The 25,183-nt window shown below is 55.4% G+C and overlaps 1 protein-coding gene across 1 annotated transcript in view; it reads right to left on the reverse strand.

The window, feature by feature from the left end:
* Positions 1–689: 689 nt before the first annotated feature.
* Positions 690–25,183, reverse strand: part of ITPKB (inositol-trisphosphate 3-kinase B) — a 108,822-nt gene continuing 84,328 nt past the window's right edge. The window contains exons 3-8 of the mRNA XM_010381941.2: positions 17,856–17,955; positions 16,350–16,563; positions 11,125–11,329; positions 8,724–8,825; positions 6,631–6,702; positions 690–3,899 (exon numbers count right to left, since the gene is read on the reverse strand). Of these exons, the coding sequence (XP_010380243.1) occupies positions 3,684–3,899; positions 6,631–6,702; positions 8,724–8,825; positions 11,125–11,329; positions 16,350–16,563; positions 17,856–17,955 (909 nt within the window). The 3' untranslated portion in view covers positions 690–3,683. The remainder of the gene's footprint in view (positions 3,900–6,630; positions 6,703–8,723; positions 8,826–11,124; positions 11,330–16,349; positions 16,564–17,855; positions 17,956–25,183) is intronic.

Consider the following 25,183-nt stretch of genomic DNA (forward strand, 5'->3'; position numbering starts at 1 on the left):
GCCATCACGATGTGTGGCAGGGGCTTTGCCCCCAAAGGTCTTTTCTGGATGCCCCAGCCAAGCAGCCATGAACTAGTTCTCCAGACCCTCCCTGGGCTGCTACTGTGTGCCAAGTTAAGGGGCTTAGAGCCTGGGATCTGGGACAAAGATAAGACAAGCTCTTTGCCTTCCAGACACTGCTCCCCACCCCAATCCCCACCCCCAGTTAGGAGGATGACAGAAATGGTTTTCAATCAACGCACATTCTAGATTCAAATCCCTGCTTCCCACTTAGGTCAAGTTGCTTGATCTAAACCTCAGTTTCCTCATCTGTAAAACAGAGACTATAAATCTTTGTTCAGGGAATTGATCTGGGTAAAACAGGAACTCTGATGGGCGCCTTCAGCCCCAGTCTAGCTTAGAGTAAGGCCCCAGAAGCGATCGCTGCACCGGAGACCCCCCTGCTTGGGGGCAGTGCTTCTTGGTTGATGTTCTAGTCTCTGAGCTACTATTTCAAAGTTTTGTAAGGATTAAAAAGACTCGTTTGGGAGAGTGGTTTATATTCTTTACAAATTAAAACGTTACCCAATCTGACACCCACTCTCCTAACAGCCCCCATGCAGGCCCTCTAGCTTCCTAAGACTCCCCAGCCTGCCCCTCAGCCAGGTGTCAAGGGTTGGGGGCCAGAAGGATCACACCACAGACAGCGCTGGTCTCCAAGGCTTTATTCAGGAAGGTTTGCATCTGTTTGACAGGCACTGTGCAGGGGGTTTGTAACAGTTCAGTTTTCTCCAAGGTCCCATGGGGAGAGGGGTGCAGAACAGAAAGAGAGCCTCTCGGCAGGTGTGTGTGTGGGGGGTCCTCTCCTCCAGAACAAAAGCCACTGATGAGGTGAACACCCCAGAGCCAGGGGCTGGGTTATATACAAAAGGGGTGGACAGATGCAGAGAAACTCAAAGCTAAATACAACTGAAGGAGGAAAGAGTCCATCTTATGGGGTCGGGGCTTCTTCTGGGCTCTTTCTACCAAGTGGGAAAGGAAGTTCAAAACAAACGCAAAGCTTTCAAGGAGAAACAAGTCCAGCCTTTCGGTCTTAGTGTTCTGTGCAATTTTAAAACCCAACAAAATAAATATAATTTAAAAATGTCTTACATGACACTAAAGGCAAGCATGGGAAAAGCAAGCAGTTGAGGAAACCTTCCGAGAATGCTAAGCAATGCTGAATGCCAAGAACTCCCTGGGCACCCCGAAGGACGGGGCAAGAGGGCCCAGCGCCCATTCACCTGGGCACTGGTACACAGAGTTTGTCCTGCCTGCTGGCACCTGCACTGCCAGGACCCAAGGAGTCCCTGCGGCGATGCGGGCTGGGCAGGCATGGTCTTCCAGGCTGCCAGGGCAGAGGTTCTGGGAGATTCCATTTCAGAATCCATCTATCCCACTGAGACAAAGGGAAGGGCCAGATGGCAGGGAAGCAGCTGGCAGAATGGCTTGAGAGACAGAGTAGGTGTGGAAGAGAACTAGCATGGTAAATACAGAAAAAGAAAAAAAAACAGAAAACAAAAACCCTAAGTAACAGAATAACCCTAAAGTGATGCTATTTCACACACTTTCACATATTTAATGTAACCCGACAGCAAAGTATTGCCAATAAGAGGCCCCATGGGCCTCCTTTAATAAGCACATCATTTGCATATTAGCACATTGTTTGCAAACAACTGGTGTCTGCCTCAAGTGCTTGGAACATTTTGTTCTCTTAAATAGGCCCCCTGTAATTTTCATTCATATCATGATTTGCTTTAGCAAACTTCTTTCACAGATGGAAGAGGATAACTTTTGGCCAGTCCATAGTCATAGAATCTTTATGTCTGAATGAATGATGCCCCTGCCCTGCAAATGGCTGAAGCACAGACCACCAGGGTCTCTTCTAGCCCAAAAGTCACTATAGCTCCAGAGGCCCAGAGTTGACTTTGGCTCCCCAACACCCCCGTCCTGCTGCCTCCCAGATCACATGCTGCCACGAGGTCTCTCGTGCTCCACCGGGTGCGGGTGTGGCCTTTAGCAAGTCAGCCCACACAGGAGCTCACCACTGTTTTAAACAAGAGCCAGGAAGTTTAAGTGATTTCCTTTTTTAAAATCTGTACTTATACATCTTCATGTGTCCCACCCTCCACCCCCACCAAGTGTCACTCACACTTCCAGCACAAAAGGGGAAATGTACATGTCCCGTGGGCAGGCTGACAGTTCCCCAGAGACCCTGGGGCGGTGGGGTGGGCAGTGGTTACTCCAGACACACACACCTTGATCCACAGTCTCCCTCTGTGTCCCTAGCTCCTGGACTCTCGCAGCTCCTGTACCTCTGACAGCAAAGGAGTGGGTGGCAAGCCCCAAGGAGCCTGGGACAGAGCTGGGGGTTTTGTTCTTAATAAGTCATGTGAATTTTACATTCCCCTCCATAACAGACTCACTGGCTTTCAGTTAAAATTGGGCTTAAATAGGTCTTCCATGAATCTTCAAATGCAAAGACTTCAGGAAGAGGTGCCTGGAGCACGCCCTGGCATCCACCACATACCCTGCAAAATACCCACACTACATTGGAGAAGCAGGAATCTAAGCCCTTCAGGCGGTTAAGACTTATTTCAGAGGCAATAACAAATGATGCCAGGAGGCCACCATGGCATCTCTGGAAGCCAGAAGCCTGCCTTCTTCCTGCCTGGCACGGACCTGAGCTCCTCCCCTATTTCTAGATCTGCAAGGGACTCTGAGCCCCATGACAGGAGCCCACACATGCAAGCAGGGTAGACCAACTAGCATCAGGTAGGTAAGGGTCAAGAAAAGCATGTCCCTCCCTGGGGCCAGGGCCCAGAGACTCTATAGGTCCCATCTTCCCCTGGTAGCACCCCTGGAGCTCAGTGTGGCACAATGTGCCTTCTGAATTCATGGGTTGCAATTCCAAATGGAAGAGCACAGCTTCTGCTCGCCTCCTCTGGGAAGGCCTAGATCAGAGAACACAGCCAAGCTGGCTTCAACTTTCTCCTGGCTCCTGGGTCTGGCCTGGAGCTGGCGGTTTCCATACCAGATGGATGGGGGGCCTTGCCTGAGCAGCCCTGGAGAGACCACCAAGGCATCCCTGAGGCTGCTAATCGGAAGACACTTTGCTCACAGTCAACATGTGGTTCCCTGATGGTTTTGTGCCCCAACTACCAGAAAACCCTGCTCCCAGCCAGGCACCAGGAACCCAGCCGGCCCCCTGGGCTCTCAGGTGGGGAGGCCCTGGCAGAAACAACAGTGTGCTTGGCAGCACTCCAACAGCACTGGCCGCCAGGGGGCAGCAGGCCTCCGCAGGTGGTCGGTCCAGGCTGGCGCTTCCTAGGGGGTTCCCAGAGGCAGGGCTCATCCAGTAGGGTCCCCTCAGCACCCAGGGACCCCCTTCAGCTCTACACCTGACCCACCTCTCGGACTGGGCATTTCTCTTCTAGTAGGTGACCCTCTCTCCAAAGAGCAGTCCAAACACCACCTCCAAGCCCTGAAGTTAGGAAAATGACTAGAAACTCTCATCTCTTCTACAAAGTGTCTTGTAGTGCAGTTCGGGAGGGTCAGTTCTGGGTTTGAGCCCAGGTGGAAGTGAAGGAAAAGTTAGGAATGAGAAAGGAAGCACAGGGGGAGGAAAGGAGGCCCAGGCGAGGGCCAGGGAGGGCGTGGGCAGCTCAGGCGAGTGGCACATCCTGGGACATTTCCGTCAGGATGTCAATGAGGTTGTTCAGCCCCGAGAGGTAGCCATCCTCCCGGTTCCCCTCCTGCCAGGGGACGTCATGCTGCAGGGTCTGGCCCTCAGGCAGGGGTGTGGTTTTCCCAAAGTCGATCATCCACACTTTGGCCTGTTCCTTCTTGTCATGGATGAAGAGGAGGGAGCTGCCAATGACCTGAGGGGAACAGGGGGGTGAAGGGTGAGCTGGAGCCCCCGCCCTGCCCTTCCCACTGCGGCCTGGGGCTGGGTGACCAGGTGGGGAGGCTCGCTCAGGCCGGCGCCTGCAATTCCAATCCCCATTTTCAGCCAGGCAGCAGAGCCGGCCCAAGAATGGTCATGCCTGGGCAGAGGGCATTGGGTTCCAGGGTCGGTGACCACCCTTCTGTGTGGGCAGCAGCAGGCACCCTTTCACGCCCCGACTCTGGCCTGCACACTTTCCACTCCTTCCCTCCTTCTTTCCTTCCTGGCTGGAGTGCAGTGGTGCAACCTCCTAGGCTCCAGCGATCCTCCCACCACAGCCTCCCAAGTAGTTGGGACTACAGGCATGTACCACCATGCCTGGCAAATTTTTTGTTTTTCATTTCTGTAGAGACAGGGTTTCACTATGTTACCCAGGCTGGTCCCAAACTCCTAAGCTCAAGCCAACCTCCTGCCTTGGCCTCGGAAAGTGCTGAGATTAGAGGCATGGATCACTGCACCTGGGCAAACTTTCCACTCTTTCTAGACCACAACCAAACCTGGGGCCTCGCCCTTCCCCCTCCTAGAACCTGACTCCTCCCAAACACTCTGGAGGGAATCACAGTGAAAGGGAAGGTGCCCAGAAGAGCCCAAACTCTCCCGGGGCCGGGGTGGAAAAGAACCCAATTCAAATGCACACAGCACCCCCACCGCAGCAGCACAACCCCCTGCAGATTCAGGGCGGACAGGTCCTATAGAGCCTTCCCAGCCTGGCCCAGGGACAGTGGGCACCAAAGAGCCTGCCCCTCCTGGGAGAGCTCAGAGCCTCTGTGTGGGAGCGAGGCGCTTTCCCAAATACGGCCACACATACCCCTGGGTCACCTGAGTGGGGCCATAGGAAGGCCAGGGGCACAGAAAGGGCTGAGGTGATATTCCAGCTTCCAGCAGTGCAGGGCAGGTGGGGCCCCTGGCGAGGCTGAGCCCAGAAAAGGGGCTTCCTCTTCCCAGGTGGAAAACAACAGACCCCAGCTGATTTGGCCTCTTTCCAGACCTTAAGGGAGACTCCAAAATGTGTAGAACAAAATGCTCTTCCAAGAAATGAAAGCAGAAGTGTTGAAGAAGGGTGGGAACGGCTTTGAGACAGAGCTCTGTGGCCTGAAGTCCTCCGAGGCTCGGCCCCTGGGGTCAGGCAGCCAGGCAGCACCCCCATCCTCCAGAAAGGCAGCTAGGACAAAGGGGACTCTCGCAAGAGGCACGAGGATGCTTCATCAAGTGGAAAGGAGAGGCCCCACGAGGAGCTGAGGGTCTAGGGGACGAGGAGAGCAAAGAACATTCTGAGAAGGACCGAGCTCCCTGCTAGGGGCAGAGCAAAGCCTGAGTCTCCTCTCTAAGTGTGCCACCCGCTCCTCGCAGCCATCCTCTCCAGGTGCCTCGCAGGGAATGACATCCAGGAGCAAGGTAGGCCATCTGCCTGAGGAGGGCCGGTGGTGTAGTTTGCAGAAAGATGCACCGCCCTGCTGGGTGCCCCAGGGCTGACCCTATGAGTTCCTACTGCTGGCTCCGCAGCCTTCTCTGTGGGCAGGGCATAGGCTGAGGCCACCTCCATACAAGACCCCATACAAGAGGGCCTCCACAAGACAGTCCAATGAGAGGGGCTGCTTTCCTGAACCACCTACACAGCTGCAGGGAGCCGCAGGATCCCGCTTCACACCCATGGAGTTAGACGGCCTCAGCACTGCAGCTGTGTGTGTGTGTGTGGGTGGGCGTGACTGGTAAAGGCATGCATGTTTGTGTATGAGCGGGTGTGCACACAAAAATGTGTATTGGATATATGAATACATGTGTGAGCGTGTATGTGTAAGACTTGTGTCAATGTGTGATGTATGAATGTGTGTGTATGCATGTGATTGTGATTTGTGTGTGTGTGAATGTGTGTGTGATTTGTGAATGCATGTGGGAATGTGTGTGCATGTAGGCTTTATGAGTGTGATCTGTGAATGTGTGTGAATGTGTATATGCACGTAGGGTTTATGAGTGTGATCTGTGAATGTGTGTGGTACAGGATTGATGAGTGTGGGATCTGTGAATGTGTCATGTGGCTGGGGACCTGGACTCCCCATGTCAGGGTCTCGTACCCCTCCAGGGAACCTGCCGACACCTCCCAGAGCCTCTCTCAGGTGTCTCAGTTCCCCACCTGCTGCCTGCTGCCCCTGCCAACCAACATATGCAAAGGTGGGAGGTTCCAGCCCCGCCCGAGAGTGACACCTGAAGACCTGCCTGCCCTCCTTAGGGTCTCATCTGAAGATAAAGGTGGTGGTCGGGAGGTGCCTGGCTATTCTAGCAGCTCAGAAAGCTTCTGCCCTAAGACCATGGGGTATGTGGGATAGAAGTCCTGCCACCACTGCCCAGAATGGACAAGACTCTGGAGCTGGAAGGACAAGGGAGGAGAAAGGGGGCAATAGCCAGGGTTCTCAGGCAGGACAGCCTGTGTGGTCACCCTAGGGAGCATTAAGACGCAGCTCCCCCATGCTGCGAGGGGGCTGGTCCCTGATGGCCTGCCTCTGGCTGCACTAACGTGAAAATGCCCGACACCCCCGCCCCCCCGCAGGGGTTCTGGAAGAAGGCCTGTCGGCATGCGCAGCATTCTGCTCAAGAGGCTTCTAGAAGAAGAAGGCCTGTCGGCATGCGCAGCATTCTGCTCAAGAGGGCAAAAGCTTGCCAATATCTACCTCGTGGCACTTGAAGAAGGGAGAAACTTCTAGAGTGGTTCGAATGGCCTTCAGCCGGTCCCGATAGGCGATCTGGGAATAGAAAGAGGACCAGATTTTTAAACACTGCGTGGGGGGAAGGGGTGGATTTCAGTCCATTTAGCTCATTAGAGTCACTGACTGTAGAAATGGCAGTGACCTTACACCCTGATCATTTATTCCAACCTCCTTATCTACAAATGAAGAAACTGCAGCCCAGAGGAGGGGCTGCAGCTGGGGCTCCGCTGCCACCCTTTCTCCCACCAACCTTTCTCCATGAACAGGAGGTGCGGGGAGGGCAGTATCAGAACACCCATGCGGCCTCTAGTGGTTCCTCCTGTGAGTGTGGTTTACCCTGAATGCCAGACATCTAGACGCATCTTCCTGCAAGCAGGGCTGCTATGGCGTCTTTCTCAGCATGAATGTCAGTACCCTTGACTTTTGAAAGGACAGAGTAAGAGGGAGAACCACAAATATCTCTCCCAGTGGCCTCTCCATGGAGCCCTATAAACTCGTGTCAAGCTGTGCTGGCCTTGGGGGTGCCCCATCCTCCCCAGAGGCCAGCTCTGTGCGTCTTACCCCCCGGCCGCCTTGGGAAGCCCATCATACACAGGTACAGAGTTCCTCAATGCCTGCTGGAAAGCAGTGACAGCTGGCAGGGCCAGCCGAGCAGCCCCCGGAGTGTTCAGCACCAGGAACAAACCCCTGTCGATCTCAGGCATAGGAGGCATGTTCCATGGTGGCCACTGCTAAGGGGCTGAGATCCTCCCCTGCAGGGGACTCAGGAACTGGAGGACTTGGGCTACGAAAGAGTCAGGTGCATTCCCCATGCCTGCAGCCTCAGAGCTTGCCAGGAGCCAAGGGAAGCTCCACAGCTCGAAAAGTAAGATTTCCCAGTTCCAGTCAGTACTGAGTCTCCTTGGAGAAACGGCTACCTGGTCCTCCCCTACTTGTTCTGCAGCTGCTGTGGCCTGTTCAGAAGGTGCCGTTCACAGGGGCTCTAGGGCCCGTGTCCCAGATGTGCCTGGATCTATGACTGTCCCGGGGAGCTGTGCACTTGGGCCACAGTGGCACAATATTCCCTAATTCAGCTGGAAGGGTCAGTGCTCTGGTCCCAGTGGGCAGAGTGTCTATCCAGCCTGTGGCTCGCTGCAGCAGCAATACACAAGACAGAACTTTGTCATGAACTTGCACAACCCACACCCCCAGACTTGGAGACAGCTTGCCAGCTCTCCCTGGCAGGGGGCAGTGTGACCTCGGGCACACAAGATGGGGACAAGCAGGTCTACCCACAGCAGGTCTGCTGTGAAGATTTGCAGCACACTAGGCATGACACCTGGCAGGCGGCGGGCACTGTGCAAACGCACCAGTTCTCTCTCTCAGGGGATGGGAAATGCTCTCTGGAGCTATGGGGCCGATGGCTAAGGGAGAGTCAGTGAGTGTCCACCAAGCTTCCCCGCCTACCCGACGCACGCCAGCGACGAGCACATCGCCTTCCTCTTCACTTTCCAAGCAGAAGCCTGGGGCCAGGATGGATACACACTTTCCTGGGTACAAACTTCAGTGCCCTTGACTTTTTTTTTTTTTTTTTTTTTTGAGACAGTTTCACTCTTGTTGCCCAGGCTGAAGTGCAATGGCAAAATCTGAGCTCACTGCAACCTCCGCTCCTGGGTTCAAGCAATTCTCCTGCCTCAGCCTCCCAAGTGGCTGGAATTACAGGCATGCACCACCATGTCTGGCTAATTTTTGTGTTTTTAGTAGAGACGGCGTTTCACCATGTTGGCCAGGCTGGTCTCGAACTTCTGACCTCAGGTGATCCGCCTGCCGTGGCCTCCCAAAGTGCTGGGATTATAGGTGTGAGCCACCATGCCCAGCGTGCCTTTGACTTTTGAAAGGGCGGAATGAGAGAGCCACAAAAGTCTCTGCCAGCGGCCTCTCTACAGAGCCCTACAGACTCGGGTTGGGGTGTGCTGTCCCTGGGGGTGCTTTGTCCTCCCCATAGGCACCTCCAGAGTAGACACAGTTGTCCCTTCCTGGCTGGCTGGAGAGACCCTCTCTGGAGGTGCCAGACTCACCAGGATGTTACGGTTTCCTTTAGTGAACTCTCTGAAGGCCTCGGTGACCTGCTCCCTCGTTTTGGTCTTCTTGAAGTCCCGGTTCACGGTGCCGTCTTCTTTCTGAGAAAAAGAACAACACCCCACCCCGAAGGGGGTCAGCAGGGACCCTTGGGCAAAGGCAAAGACTGTTCTCACCCACCCAACACCACAGAGCAGGCGAGCCCCATCCGGACCCGGGGCAGGGTCAGCGGAGGCACCCAGGTGTCCACATATGGCGCATGGAGGTGGCATGCACAGCAGAGGGGAGCCTGCCCTGTGCCCAGACACAGGGGAACACAGAGGGTGGCGCTGACATCCCCAGACAAGTGAACAGTGGTAGGAAAGGCCCGGAGATGCGAGGGTCATCTGGGCCGAGGATGGAGTAGCACGGCCAGGGTCTGGCCTGTCCTGAGTGCATCAGCAGGGCCGAGAGAGGGTCGGCCTCAACTCCCACTCTGGGGCCTGGGCCCTGAAACCGGTGCCCAGAGGTCCCTGCCCTCCAGAGGCACCTCCCCTCAGCACAGGCAGGAGAGACTTGCTCCTGCCTCGAGCTCAGGTTGACTTCCTTTATAATCTACCATCTCTTCTTTCAGGTTTTCTGAAAGCCAGGATCCAATACAGCCCTGCTCATCTCTGCTCCCTCGCCCACCCCACTCCCATCTTCTTGGCCCCAGCACTATCCCTGTTCAGGTTGTCCTGGGCCGGCATGTGGGGCTTTGCTGACCTATGGGGAAATTTGTTCTTTAGGGACAAAGGGTGAGAAAGGAATGCTCCGCCAGGAGCCCCAACAGTGGGCCGTGTCTGCCCTCAGGCTGGAGATGACTTCAGCTGTGTCCTCACTGTGGCTGCCTTTGACAGGACTGGCAGGACCTGGGGACGAGAGAGCAGCCCTGGGTGCAGAAGGGGCCGAGAGCGGGGGACCACAGGAAGCGCACCCCAGACAGAGGCTCTTGGCTAAGGCTGGGGTGGGCAGGTGACGGTGAAGACAGCTGCCTTCTCTCTGAGCAGGAAGACAGGCTGTTGGCCGTTCTGATGGCTGGACAATAGACAGAGACCAAGAGCACATCCTGCTTGAGAGGGAGAGGTGAAGGGAAAGTGGATTGTTTTGAACAAATAAAGTAAGGAAAGCAAGTGTTAAGGAGAAGGAGGAGGGGTACAGAATTTGTCTCAGAGCTGGATGCAAAAAAGAGGGAAGGGCTACAAAAGACAAAGAAGGGGGCAAATGCCTTTCTCAGCCCAGAGCTCACAAAGCAGCTGTCCCAGGGGAAGGTAAAAACTTCCCCACACGCCACTGTGGGCAGCGAGCCATTGACAACTGCAGAAGCGTACGTCTAAATGCCATCTGAAAGGAGGCTGAGGGGAACCTCCCATCAGGACCATCAGCTGCCCAACCCTGACTCCAGGCTGGACATTAGAGATGATGCAGACCACGACTGGACACAGAATGGGAGACCTGACAACCCCACAGGGACTGCCATCTGCTCTAGAGGGCCAGCTTCTGAGACCCTGAGGGGCCGGCGCCCCAAAGCCCTGCTCTTGCAAATTTAACAGCAAGGGTGCACGCAGGGGCCCAGGACAGGGAGATCAATTCAGACAGTGCCAGTGATCAATCCAGACAGTCATCAATCCAGTCCAGTTCCCCAATTTATTCTGGGGAAAGTAAACAAACATTTGAGCATAATCACATATAGGAAGCTTCTGTGTGCCCATAGCCAGAGTTAAGAACTTCTCTGCCAGATACACATAGGTACAAAGGGATAGAAGGGGAAGAGCCATCATTTTGTAAACCACGAACACAAAGTAAATATATTAATTAGGGGAATATTACATTTACTTACAAAGTTTGTCATGTTGTTTACTTGGGGCTTATGTTTCCATTTCTGTTCCAACAAATATCTTGAAATTTAAAAAAAAAAAAAAAAAGAAGATGGAAGAGCAAAGAGGAGAGAATGCGGTTTCTGAGGGACCCTGGCTCCAACATCAAAGGCGGCCAGCAGGCTCCTCCCTTCCCTGAATTGTCTGCCAGTCCCGGTTTGCAGCCACAGCAGAATGAACCAGCTCCCCTACAGGCATCCCATAGGCAGCTCTTGCCTGGCTCTTAGTGCCAGGCACCGTCTGGGCTAAATGGAGAGTCCTCGGCAGAGGGCTGACAGTTGGGCAGGCTGGAAGCCACTCTGCTCTGAGGCCTGAGCCCCCTACACAGCCATCCCGCCTGAGGAATAGGCTGATGTCTCCAAATGTCTGGCCTTGGGGCGGGCCACCCACACTCTGAGCCTGTGCTTTGGAGAAGCTTACAGCTTCCAAAAGGCCCTGAGAGAAGCCAAGCCCCTCGAGGTGGGCACGGGTGGGGCCTGAGGCTGCACTCACTCGCCGGCCTCACCTTGATTCCCTCGATTCTGAACCCCAGGGTGGCCGTGGAGCTGATGGTCTCCCGCCACTGCATGTACCGCGGCTTGGTCACAGCCCGCTGTGCTTTCTCCTCCTCGGTGGGGGCCTCGGGGTCCACCTCGATCATCTTCTGGTACATGTCCTTCCGCAGGCTGGGCTTCTTCCGGGCCTTGGTGAGCTCCTCCTCCAGGTAGGTCCTGTGTAGGAGGGGAGGCAACATGAGGGCCGCGGCCTGGGGCAGGGCTGACCAGCAGCTCCTTTCCCGCCTGGTGGATGAAGGTTCGGGGCGTGTGTTGCCCAACAGCCGCAGTCAGCTCAGCGCCCTGAGTCAAGGCGTGACCTTCGGAGGGGGCGGCAGACTCTGTTCCAGCTGGGGCTGGCTCTAATTTTTTTTTCTTTGTTTAGATAATTTTTTTAGTACATAGGGGAGTCTTGCTATGTTGCCCAGGCTGGTCTCAAATTTCTAGCCTCAAGTGATCCTCCCACCTCGGCCTCCTAAAGTGCTGGGATTACAGGTGTGCACCACCAGTAATGGGAATGTGCACCACCCAGCCTGGGATTGGCTCTTGATCCAGGAGAAAAGGGGCAGCCTCACTGAATCAGACCACCTTCACTCTGAGCCCATCGGCTGGTCTCACAAAGCCCAAGGAGCTCCTCCTCAGGAGACCCCTACAGGAACCGGCAGAAGAAGGAAGACGGAGGCAGGACAGTGGGGCGGGGGGCTTGTCCTGATCCTGCTGCTACAGTGGAGCTGAGAGAGGGGACTGGGGGGCAGGGTCTACTCAGGGCCCCACTGTACCCCCTTGGCTGCCTGGGCCCTTCCATAAAGCAAGGGCTTCCAAAGCCAGAAGCTGTCCTAGCGGGAGAAGTCTGTCCTCCTCAAGCCCCAATCTCTGTTGCTCTCAGGCAGCCTGAAGGCTGAGCCTGCCCATAAGTGTCTCTGCTCTTTCCAAAGAGGCGAAATCTTCTGGAGCACAAAGTTCAGGTCAGAAGGTGGCTTCGGAAGGGGCCCCAATGTGGACGGAGAAGCCCGTAGTGTGGGGGAAAGGCAGGGAGCTCCCTCAGCCTCTGCTCATCCTGGAGACATGCCTGGCACACCCCACCCCATCGACACCAGGCCTCCTCATAGGTGAGCCCCCAGCCCAAAAAGCCTGAGAAAATGCTTCCAACTCAACTGCCTCATGGCCCTGGCCTCCACACGAGCAGCTCCAGCTGAACTGGCGGGGAACACCTAGACAGGGGGAGGTAAAGGGGGCAGGGGCAGCAGAGAACCTGAGCAGCCTGGGGCTGAATCGCTGGCACTGAGCTACCAGGACACAACCCCTCCCCCAGCACACACCTCTGTGCTTCTACCTTCTCCAGAGCAGAGGTGGGGTGAGTCATCCCACCCCCGCTTCCCTGCTCTCTTTTTAGAGCCCCAGTCTCCCTACACAACAGGCTCAGAGGCTGCCCACAGCCCTTGAGGAGGCAGAAATCAGCAGTGTCAGTTGCAGGATGGGGAAGTTTTCTCCCCTTTGCCCTGTGTGGGTGGGAGCTGCCCACAGAGGCCCTGCCCACTTGCCCTCCACCTGGCCCTCCACTCTTCCCACATCTGTCTCCCAGGCCTTGTTGCAACATTGCCCACCAACTTCTACAAGTTGCTGGTTTGGGACCCAGAACAGACTAAACAAAATCTACAGCGTCTTAAAAATGACAGGCTTTAGAAACCACTGTATTAATTGAAATTTGCACTGAAAGAAACGGAAAGAAAAAAACAAATTCTTTGGGTGTGAACTTAGGCCTGGCTGGTTAGGACCTTCCAGGAGATGATGAGGTCTGGAGCGGGAGGTCAGTAGCTTTGGGTTGGGCCCTGGCATGCACACACACCCATGTGCGCACATACACACACACATGCTCATGCACACACATGCACATAAACACGGACTCCTGTGCACCACTGCACACACAGGTGCACCCATGCAGGACACGCACAGAGCATACCCCTCACATCCAGAGTCAGGTCAGTGGTGACGGGGGCGCCGAGGCAGGGGCTGCGTGTGCATCCGTGTGTGTACCATGTAGAAAAGGGGCAGCCAGGCTGGGGGAGGGACTCCTGAGGGTGCTGTAGGGGCCCGCATGGTGGGTGGCTGCACTTCTGCAAAGAGCTCTCAGCACCTCCTTAAACAGGAAGCAGACCTCAATGTGAAATCCCTTTTCACATGGCCTTTCTCCAAAAAGGGCCCCCATGGCTCAAAGCAGGCAGTCACTCACTGCCCAGGAGAGGAAAGGGGCTAGGGGAGATGCCCACAGGGGGTGCCAGCCGGATGGTGGAGTGGGAGGCCCACAGGGAGGTAAGGTAAGGCTCAGCCCCTCCCCACACTCCCCTGCCTGTCCGAGGCAAAGTCAAAGCTCCAAGCCATGCAGGGAAGCAGAGACCTGCTCGCCCACTCACAGGATGCTGGGGGAGGAGGGGACTCAAGACCAGGTGGAGGAAGTACTCCTTTGAGACAGGCCAGCCCAGGGAGCCAACAGGTGGCAGACAAAAGCCACCCAGAGCTCCTAAAGGGCAGAGGTGCTAGGGACGGGCTCTCACCTGCACTCCCCAGGCTGCTGGTCCCGATGTCAGGAAGACAGTGCTGACTCTCCAGGACAAGTCACAAACCTCAGAGCATGCCCCAGAGCCACTGAGCATGTGTTGGTGGGAGCCAGAGTCCCAAGAAGCTCCGAGGTGCAGACACCACCAGCAACTGCATCACATTCTCCTTAGTGCCACCCCTCTGCCCCCGCCCTGCCCAGGACTGTTTGGTGACCAGCCCTTCCATTTCTCTGTGACATGTCTCAAACCCTCATGCCCTGGGACTCAGCATTTGAGGTAGCCCTGGGCTCCAGCCTCCTCACCCTGTCATGGAAAGGCCACATTCTGGAGGTGACCATGAGCGGCCAGTCTTGGGAGAGGCTCTGCAGCCAAGGGTTCTGGATGAACACATTTGGGGGAAGGCCACAGTCCATGGCCCAGATGGAACTAGCCTGGCACCTCAGGGAAATGCCATGGAAGCTGGGTCCTACACAGCTCCCTCGGGAAGGGCTGGGCTGCAGCTGGGGGCCTGATTTGCAGTCAAGCAAGCCTGGTGCAGAACTGCACCAATCTGCTGCCTGGCTGGGTGGCCTCGATGAGTCACTGAACCTCCTGGTGACAGAATCCTCCTGCTTATACTGACTCATCTCCCAGAATGGCGGTGAGAACGCAATGGGATAAATAATGGAAGCATCTAGCGCAGCTCTTGGAAAAAGAAGGGTCCTTAGGATTTGTGTGCAGAAAAGATGGGGCTGGGTGCACCCTGCTTCTGGGGAGACCTTCCTCTTCCCCTCCACACATACTCTTCTCTCATCCTGCTCCCTCTGCCTGCCAAGATGGGTTCATGGGTACCATCCACGGTCACTCTAGGTCTCTTCTGAGAGCGCTGGGGTGCAATCAGTGAGAAGCTGCGGAAGTCAAGTGGGCAGGTGGGGGCAGCCCTGGGGCAGGAAGCGGGGCTCCTGTCCCCAGCAGGAGCAGGCAGGTTCTGGGGTAGCCTGGCCCTGTGCTTGGCTGGCTCTGTCCTTGGGACAGCCGACTTCCAGAAATGCCCAGCCAGTGTTCTTCACACAGGTCATACATTTTTGGCCAGGTCTGAGTGGACTCCCGTTGGATTATTCTCTGTGTGGTCATCTGAGAAGTCCTGCTGCTATCTGGGTTGAAAGGAAGGGCTGGGCCTCCCCTGAGAGGACACATTCTGGTGCACCAGGGGATGCCATCCTGGGTCAGAAATCAGACTCGGGAAAAGCAATGGCCTTGGGCTGGCTGGGGGCATGTTCTGTCTCCTCCCTGCCCTATCCCAGGTCCCTGTGGGCTAAAGATAGTAAGGAACTTGGATGGTGGGAGGGAGGTGGCCAGAGATGGCACAAGAGCAAAGAGTGGGGCCTGTGCTTCTCCATCCCCCATTCTTTCCCTGTGGGTGACGGTGAGAGAACACAATAGTCAGTGGCAGGGGCCGATTTTAGGACAGAACTCCCAGGAGGAGAGAAAAGGAAGGAAAGAAACACTGGCTGGCTTAGCCCACTTCTCTCTTGGCCTCTCTCTCTCTCACACACCCCTCTTTCTCAGTCTCCTCTTATGAGAAATAATCTGGCTAAACCAGTCACAGTGGACACAACCTTCTGCTCTGAGCTGAGTCTTGGTGCCTGGCCTCCCACACAGCCCTGCAAGGCAGCATGGAGGGGCCCGGCATCTGGCCATCCAGCCCGGGTGCTGTAGCCAGGGCCAGCCTCAAAGCATGAGCACCGCACGCTGGACACCACGGGGGCCAACAGCTTTAGGGAGGTTCACCAAACCCGAACAGGGGAGAAGGAGCCATGCTGTGGATGACTCAGGGTGGAAGGGCCGCAGTTTGAGAGGTAATGAGAAAACCCGGCCACCTAAAACTGAGCCCCGAGATCAGGGCAGCCAGCCTCAGGCATCCCTGTCTGCTCTCTGCCCTGCCTCCTCAAGCCCACTCTTCCTTTCTCCTCTTCCCTGGAGTCCTCTCCAGGCTTATCCCTTGGGCAGGTGTCAGGGTGAGCCTGAGCCTCTGTCAGAAACCTGGGGGTGGGAGCCAGTCCTGCACACAGGCCCAGTGACTGCTCCAGGCTCACCTTGGGCCCCTGTGGCACCCTGCCATGTGGGTTTCTTGAGCTCCGTCAGGGGCTTCCTCCTCCTCTTAGGCAGGTACAGGTCTTTATTAGTAAACCAGCATGCTCTACTAGCCACTCTCTCTTCCCACTCACCAGGGCTGAGGAAAAGGAAAGACCTCGATTCCCATCTCCCCCGGCAGCTCACACAGCAGGAAGTCACCATCCTGCGACCTCCCTTCTTGGTGCTCCCCGCATCCCTAGTGATCCCACCTGAACCAAGGGCAGCTCTCTCTTCCTTCTCTCTATGGGGGCTCAGAACCCAGCCGGTGCCCTTTTTCTAGTTCTGCCAGCCCCTGCCTTCTGCTCACTGGAGAAGGAAAGGGGCCATCATGGACAAAGCCCAGGTCCTGGAACCCTGTGCACATAATGGGAGATTCCTGGGGATGGGGAGGCTCTAATTGGTCCAACAGCCTCCTCAGCCTGCCCTTGCACCTGTGAGGCCTCCTGGAGGCCCTGAGTGCTGTGCTGTGCACCTGGCACATGGCTTGCAGTGAGGCAGGCATGTGAGGTGCAAGGAGCCTGGCTCACCTGATGCCCATCTTGCAGTCCATCACACAGGGCGAGTCAAAGTCGGCCAGCAGGTCGTCCATCTGGTTGTAGCGCTCCCCGTCCTTCACCACATCCCCGTGGTAGGCAGGTACGAAGGGCCTCAGCACATCCACCATCAGCCGGTCCAGGCAGCGCTGCTCTGACTCACAGTGCTTCTTCAGGATCCTGCCATTGGCAGCTGCCTTGAAACTCCCTGCAGAGCAAGTGGAGAAGGTTCTTGGTCCCCAGCTGCAGGCAGCTGGCAGAGGCACCCTCCCTGGCACAGGGCCTGGGCCTCCCTGGGGATGGCTGATGGTGTGCCTATGTCCCTGCTGTGGACTGAGCACCTTAAAGGGAGTGGGTTAAAGACCCAATCCCCCACTCACTAACTGTAGTTCTGGGCTGGTTCCCCAGCTTCCTTGACTCCAGACTCCTCCTCACCAGTGTTCCCTGCTGGAAGAGTACAGAGCTAGGTGAGAGACCAAGGTGCCACCACTCAGTCAGTCCTTAGTGTTGCTATTTTCATCCTCACCTCCATCATCAGCCCTGCTTCTCGGCTACGAAGGTGTCTCCTGGCCTCAGTAGAGAAACCCTAATTGGACAGGATTCAGAGCCAGGATGGGGAGATACAGCAGGCTAAGAAGTGGGGCGGGGAGGTCTAAGGCTTGGCCCACCTGGGCGGCACTTCTTCTGAGCCAGACCCAGTAAGTATTCACACAGGTTGTTCATCCAGGTGCCTTGGGTTGGGCCAGTGTGGTCAAGGAGGTAAGCGAAATGCTAGACCTTGTGCTGGCCTGCAAAGGACCCACAGGCTGGTGAAGTCACGAAGGCCAAGTCCACAGACAGCTCCTGACATGTCTCCAGATGATAGTGCTTCCAGAGGGTCCCACGTGTGGGCTGGATGGCTCTGGGGCCTTGGCTCCTGATGTCCCTCCTCCCCGGCCCTGCCTAGACTCCTCCTGGACACCTTTCACCCAACACCACACACCGCCCTGTGGTTATGGGGTGACTTGGCCACATCTTCCACCAGCTGCAGGCTTCCTCGGGGCAGAAACTACGTCTCCATTAATGCTGCAACTGCCAGGACCATAGCAATTTGGGCACACATAGGTGCTCAATGAAGGGGTTAGCTTGGCCTCTTTGTCCAGGGTGACAAATGGCAGGTAAGCTATAAAGACTGATGGCTTCATCTGTCTTACTGAATACAACTGCAAGAGAGAGAGAAAGAGAGAGACTGGAAGAGACAGAAATAAAAGCCAGAGACTGAAAGAGGGGAGGATGCGTGTTTTGGAGGAACGGGGTGACACAGACTCCAGAGAGGTCAGTTGTCTACGGCATTTACAAGGCATTGGTAAGGCCGCAGCCTGCAAGTGTGGCTGCGATTTCACACTACAAAGTCTCAGAGGGAACTTGCTCTGGAGCTTTGATCCCCAGAATGCAGCATCCAGGGCACCTCCCCAGAGGGCTGAGCATCGTGCCAGGAAAGTCCTGGAGACCTGTGTCTACCTGCGTGTCCTGCCAGCTGGATCCAGGGGTACTTCTTCTTGAAGGACATGACAAAGGGAGACCAATGCACCATGTTTTTTATTTTCCTCCATGATTTGCTCTAGAAACAAACAAACAAAAAGCTCTACATTAGAAAGACAACCATTAATTTCTGGTTAGAACAAATTCAAAGTGAAGGCCCTCATTGCCTGTGGCCACAAGATGGGAAGGGCCCTTGGTGGGCTCCGAGAACCTTACCAGCACCATCACCTATGCGGCACATGGTGGGAGGTGGCTTTACCCCCATTTAACAAACAGCCTGAGCAAAATGCTCAGGGGAACTCCCCTCGTCCCAAGAGCAATGACCCCTCCAAGGAAGGCTGGAGAGGACACGACCACCCAGCTGCACCACGTTAGTTCATATTCACTTTGTAGATGCGGAGGCAACAGAGGCACCTCTTGCCTGCAAGTGGTTTGGAGACTTTAAAGGAATTCCTCAGAACAGAACCTGCACCAATGGCTTCAGGTCACACAGGAGGGAGCAAGTCCACAGCTCTCTCCTCTGCACTGTGCTCCGCCCTCTCAGGATGTTTCTTCAGTGAAAACAGCAAGGGCTGGGAGTGTGCGTGTGTGTGTGCATGTGTGTGCATATGTGTGCATGAGTGTGTGTGCATATGTGTGCATAAGTTGTGTGTGCATATGCGTGCGTGTGTGATATGTGTGCGTGAGTGTGTGTATGTGTGTGCATGTGTGCATGTGTGTGCATGTGTGTGATATGTGTGCAAGAGTATGTGTGCATGAGTGTGTGTGCATGAATGTGTGTGCATGTGTGTGTGAGATATGTGTGCATGTGTGTGTGCATGAGTGTGTGATATGTGTGCATGTGTGCGATATGTGTGCATGAGTGTGTGCGTGCGCATGTGTGTGCGTGCATGTGTGTGTGTGTGTTTGGGGAGAGCAGCCCCTTTGGGCAGAAAGGAGAACTAAGGTATATTAAGCATCTTCTTATTTTATTTTTTCAATGAGCATGCAAGTCAATTCTTTCTATTTCCATCTGGTGGAGCCTGAGCCTCGGAGAGGTAAATGATGAAGCTGGGATTTAAACATTCATCTATACAACTACTTGAAAATAAATAAAATTCTTTTCTTTCCCAGCAAAAAAAAAAAAAAAAAAAAAAATTTAGAAAAAAAGGATCCTTAAGTGAACTTTAATAAGAACAGGCTGCGGAGATGAAGATCAAGTGTCCCCAAAACACACCTGCCCTGAGGGGGGCGATGAGAACCTGAATGAGAAGCACTGTGAGTTCCTGAGAAAGCAGATCCCAGACCAGCTAACCACAGAGAGCAGAAGCCATGAGGCTTGCAGAGAAGATGAGGGTGGTCCCGCCTGACAGGGGGACACGCTGAAGATGTGGTTCCCACTCCTTGCCCTGAAGCACCCAGCTGCAGCCCTCAGGGGTCAGTGGCGGCTGCTGGGTCCCCAAGGTGAAGTCAAGGTGAAATCAGCTTCCTTTGTTTTTTCTCTCTTTGCTGAGACTCAGCCGCTTCTGTCATCAGGTTTTCAAGTTAAAATCTATTTAAGGAGAGGAATTCTTCCTTACTAAACCTGGTAATTTTTATCCCCATCCCAGAAACCCTCACCCCACCACCAAGACCAACTCTATTCTTAAGAGAGGGCAGCACCCCACGAGGCCATGTGACAAAAGGGTTTTACTGACAACGGTGTTTTTCCTAGAGCCTTCTGATGGAGATCGCCAAAGAAGGCTAAAGCCAGCAGAGGCATTTCTTATCTAAGCACCCAGAAGGCTGCATAAACAATCAGGGCACACAATGCATGAGGGCAACAATGGAAAAACCTCATTACATAAGATGAGCCCAGCAGTGGCTTGTGGGGATGCCCCTGCTCAGGGGGAAGCCATTACGGTGGGTCCAGGGGGAAAGTGCATAGCCAGTCACCACCTGTGGGTCACATCCCTGCAGCAGAGCTCAGAAAGGACAGGGGCTGACAGGCTTCGGGTGTGGTGTGGGAGGAGGGGAGCCCAGAGTGGTCTCAATCCAACGCTCGCTCCATCCCATGCCATGTCCCCATTGGGAGAACCCACACCGCACTGCTTCACAGCCCCTCTTGGGGCCTCAGTTTCCTGTGTCCGGTGAGGAACAGACAGCTGATATACCAGTCTCCTTGGATGGATGGACACTCTAGGGCCCTGGAGAGTGACCTTCCCTCATCCCAACAGCAATGGCCCCTCCGAGGAAGACTAGAGAGGGCCACTCTCCCAGCTGCAGCATGCCACTTTACCGTTTATGTATACAGGCGGAGGCAAATGAGCACGAATGGAGGAAGGGTCCCAGGACCCCAGAGGGGCCATCCAAGGGCAGCTCACTATGGAGAAGGAGGGAGCTTATGGAGGCTGCACCCACCAGAGACAGTTGGGGGCCAGACTCAATGGAGAGAAAGAGAAGACTGCAGCTGGCAGCGGAAGTGTGGGGACAAAGGCCCGGGGACTGGGACTGGGAGTGGTTGGGAACCAGACCTGCTATGGGCATGGGGGGTGCAGGCAGAGGGAGACAGGTGAGCAGGCGAGGCCTTGGGAGAGTGTGGGGTGGGGAGGCAGGCCAACCTGGGCCCGAGTCCCGGCTCCCCTTTTCCTCCTCAATGACTGACCTTGAACAAGTTCTTAGTCCTCGCTTGTAAAAAGACTGACACATAGATTCCCGTTCTCCCAGGAGACAAAGCTGTCAGAAGATGTGGGTACAGGGGTGTCTGTGGGAGGGTCTTTAGCCCTCTGTGTTCAAGGAGGGGACCCAGGTGTCTCTGAAGTTACTCCAAGAATGGTCAGTCCTGTGCTAGGCGGTGTTGCCGGCCTAAGTTCTGAACAATAAAGATCTCGGAGCCCGGGGCAGGGTCAGGCCCACCCTGTTGGAGTGCAGCTCTCCAGAGACCCACAAGACACAGTGAGCAGGGGCCTGTGACCCAGGAAGGTGAACAGATGCTGGGCAAGACAGTGTGGCTTAGCCTCTGCCAGGCCATTTGAAGCTAAGAAACTTCTAGTTCTTGGACCTCTCCCAGAGGCTAAAGACCAGGGGTCCAGAAAGGAGTGTGTGCTCCAGGGTGGGGGTCTTCTGACAGTTCAAGGGATCCACAAGCCTCTCACATTGCTGAGCTCTGACGAAACCAGGCACCCTTTACTGCTTGGCTGCCCTCTGCCCACACCTCCTCCATTTCTTCACCATGAAAACAGGTCCCACGTGGCTAAGGCCCTGAGAGTCCCCCAATCCCAAGGCTGCCCTGCCTGGATGAGGGCCGTGGAATATTCCACTTGTGAGAATGCCATGCACTTGCACTACAGACCTCTTTTCTCTCTGCCAGTAGCAGCACACAGGGTTTCCCCGTGATTTTTAAATAGCAGCACCCAGGCACTGCCTAATGTCAGTGCCAAGCAGTAAACAGAAAAAGCCATTTCCAGGTCCAGGCTTGGGGAAGGAGGGCTGCAGGGTGACCCCAGCCGCCCCAGCCCAGCCCCTAGGAGCAGAGATAAACTAAAGGATGGAAGGAGATTCCAGAAAACCAATGTCCTTGTGATGGTCGGGGAGACCACAGCACCCACCTCAGGAACCAAATCCACTCCAGGTACACGCCACTTTCCAGGAGCAGCCAGGCTAACAGCCCTCCCTCCGAGCATGGTTGGAGGAAGCCCCAGTCCTCAGAAATGGACTCCAGGCCTCATCCGCCAGCTAAGACAGGTAACAAGGCAAGAAAGGAGGACAACCCAGAAGAATCCCACCCGGAGGGGTTTATCCCCCGCCCCTCTGGCCCTCCCCTGTGGGAGATATTCAAGAGTGAGCTCTCCATGGCAGCCTCTGTCTCTTCTCTGTCTGAAATCAGACCCAGTCCCAGGTCTTCAGCCTCTCAAACCAAGCTCTAGGAAATACAAAAGCAGCCTTCAAATGCGTTGAACGTGGTGTGGCAAAGGGAACCTGGTCCCCTGCCCAGGGCAGAGCTGGCCACCTGCTCCTGCATCACCTCCCAGTTATCAGGGGAATCGGGACATCCCTTGTGGACCCCTCCTGGAGTGCTCCCAAAGCTCTCTATGTGTGGCAGGTCCCTGCTGGCCTCCCGGGGCTGTGAACTGCTCCTTGGCAGACCCGGGGCAGGTGGCAAGCTGACTGTGGCCAGCTCTGCTGTGACCCTTACTTCCTCACACGCAGATGTGGGGCCGGCCTAGCCAGTGGATGTGCTGGGTTTCTTCCTAAGCTAGCTGAGTAGTACTGTGCAGGGGGACTTGCTGCTGGCTGGCATCGCTTTTGTCACCTCTCGGGGAGATGGGAGGGCCCATTTCTGCAGATGTGCCCCAATACCATGGCATGGTGTGTGCACTCATACCTGTTACCATTGATGGGGCTCTCGCTATATGACAGGCCCTGGTTAGTACATTATGGCCTTGTTCCTATGTTCTAGTTAGGAGCATTTTCTCCATTTTACAGATGAAAGAGTCTGAGGCTCGGCAAGTTACTTCCCCAGTCATCCCATTCTATGCCCTGCCAGTAGGTACCATGCACATGGGGAGCCTCCAGCCAGTTTACCCACTTCCGTGCCTATCAATGAGTGACAGCCCACCTCCGAGTGCCCCTTCCAGTCTCAAGACAGCAGGATGAGGGGACAAGAGGCAGAAGACTGGGCAGGAAGGACAAGAGCAAGATTCCTCCAAGGCGGTTCCCCTGGACAGTCAGGATGCCAGCCCAGGAAAGTTTTCTGGCTGCTCTGTTAGCAGAGGAGCCCAGGGCCTCTGATGCCCCTAAAGCTGGCCACCAAAACCCCAGATATGTCCCTCTCGGGGGCTGCTCAGGTGCCACTTCCAGTGCAGCTGTCAGATGACACAAGGTTTAAGCTCGCCCACATATCAGATCAGAGCAGCCAGACACTTCTGGACTCTGTGGATGGGATTCTGCACTTGTGATGTTCTTGGGGACACTTTGGTGGAAAGGAAAGCACCACGACGCAGGAGTGCTCCTGGGCAGGTAAAGGGCAGTGGAGTGGGCTGGAGACACATGGCTTTTACTTTGGTTCTGGGTGGGGTGGTTAAACCAACTGAAGACCAGGCATGAGGTCTTTCAGGTAACCTCCGGCCTCACAGGCTTGGATGCAAACCAGCTGGGGAGCTCCCTAGATGGCTGCGCTACTGGTTACATGAGCACTAGTCTGAGCTTTGCTTAGCTGCTCCTCTGCAGGCAGGGTGGGCAGTGCCTGCTGCTGACTTTGTCACCCCTGCCTGTTGCGACCTGGACCCTGCTCTGTAAGAGGGTCTTGTGCTGAACTCCAGAAGCACAGGGAAAGATGGAGCTTCAATTAACTCAGAGAAATGTGGAAAGAAACGATCAGAAAACAGCCAGACCAGGGTGAGGGGAGGGGTGGTGGTGGTGGTGGTGAGGGAAGTGATTTTTTAAAACTCAGAGAGGCCTGGAGACCTCTGGTGTGGTTTTGTCCCCTGGCACCTGACTTGAAGGAGCTAAAATATTCAGAGAATGTGGAGAGATTTGTAGTGGGAGGGAAAAAAATCTGACAACAAAACCCCAACCCTTTTTGCGCTGGAGGAGACAGGAAGTCAGAGGCGAAGGGAGCTTGAGGAGCTGGCAGACAGCAGCCGCATTCCCCTGCAACAGAGAGAAGCCTGCCCCAGCTCCCAATTCTGCTCCCCACGTCACCTGGGAGTAGGAAGCCCTCGCCTTTGGGAAGCTCAGGGCATACCACATTTTGTCTCCCTTTTCCTCTTCCCCTTTTCCCAGAAGTTCCTGGTCTGAAGAGCATATGGGAATCTACTCCCTGAAGGCCAAGGCCTACACAGAACCATCTCCCCCTGCTCAACACACACAGCCATAAAACAGACCCGGGGTTCTGTGGCAGGTGGGTGTGGAGCCTTCCTGGGCAAGCAGTTCCTCCTCCCCACCTCCAGCCCATCCTTGGAGCTGCCCCGAGCCAGGGGGGCTGCCTGGGCAGAGTCTGATTCTATGTGTTTTTCTGGATCAAGTTCCAACCCTCCCGTGATGCTAACGGTTCCTGGGTGTCGCCATCCTCCCCGGGTCCTTCCCATCAGGCATCCTCAGTCATGCTGTACGGAAACACTGCCTTCAACAAATCAAAGGGCAAACGGGCATAACATCCTGCCTTTGTCGTTCATAAGGCAGGCAAAAAAGGACTGCTGGGGGCAGGGAAGGAGGAGGAAGGAGGAAGAGGAAGAAGAGGAGAAGAGTGAAGAGGGGGAGGAGGAAGAGGAGGGAGGAGGGAGGAAGCAGAGGAGAGAGAAGGGAGAGCAGGAGGAGTATAGGAAGAAGAGAGGAGGAGGAAGAGGACAGGGAAGAGGAGGGAAGGAGGAAGAGGATAGTAAAGAGGAGGGAAGGAGGAAGAGAAGGAGGTTGGGAGGAGGGTAGAAAGAGGAGAAGGAGGAAGTGGAGGGGAGGAGAAGAGGAGGAGGAGGTGGGGAGAAGGAGGAGAGGAGAAAGAGGAGGAGGAGGAGGGGAGAAAGAGGAGGAGGAGGAGGGGAGAAAGAGGAGGGAAGGATGAAGAAGAAGAGGAAGGAGGGGAAGGAGGGACCCAGGTCTACCCTACTCTAGGCTGTGGAGATGTGTGGGCCTCTGGCCACCCCACTTACAAAATGCTTTAACTATCATCAGGATCATCTGCATGACATGCAAAATGAAAATGAGGGGCCCCTTGTCCAAAATTCAGTAAGAATGTCATGATGGGGAAAGCAGAGCTTCACCAAGCTCGGGATCCTTCTCAGGCCCTGTGACTGCTCAGCCAGGAAATGGGCCCTGCCTCCTGGGGAGGAAATGTAGGAGACAGCAGGTGACCCCAGGCCTGCAGGCCTCTGTGGCCTGCTCACAGGCAATGACCAGAGGCTCCTCAATCCTTGGGCAGGGGAAAGCTCAAGGCCGCAGGCACCTGTGGCTCTTCTTTCGGGGCTCGGAGAGGTCTCCTGGAAAGGCCGGGCAGGAGAGGTGAGGAGGCAACTAGACCTCAGCCTTCTGCATGTTCTTCAGAGTCTGGCCTTGCTTCCTGTCCCTGCAGTGCTGTCTGAGCCGGTCAGCGGCCACTTGCCCAGCCCAGGGCCAGCACTTCCAATTCCTCAGCTCAGCCCACATGCCCCGCCGGGGTCTACTTCCCATCTTCTTTCCAGCCACTTCCCGCCCCTCCAAACCAATGTTATGCTTCTCAATGCAATTTGGCACGGGTGGGAGAAGAAAAAGTTGTGACGCTGGGGGCAGACACTTGTGTGTTGTGAGGACTGCATGACACTGGCAGCCCTGGTGACATCCACACATGGCACCATCTGCAGCATGCCTGGGCTCAC

The sequence above is a fragment of the Rhinopithecus roxellana genome, chromosome 8 (genome assembly GCF_007565055.1).
Source record: "Rhinopithecus roxellana isolate Shanxi Qingling chromosome 8, ASM756505v1, whole genome shotgun sequence".
Lineage (NCBI taxonomy): Eukaryota > Metazoa > Chordata > Mammalia > Primates > Cercopithecidae > Rhinopithecus > Rhinopithecus roxellana.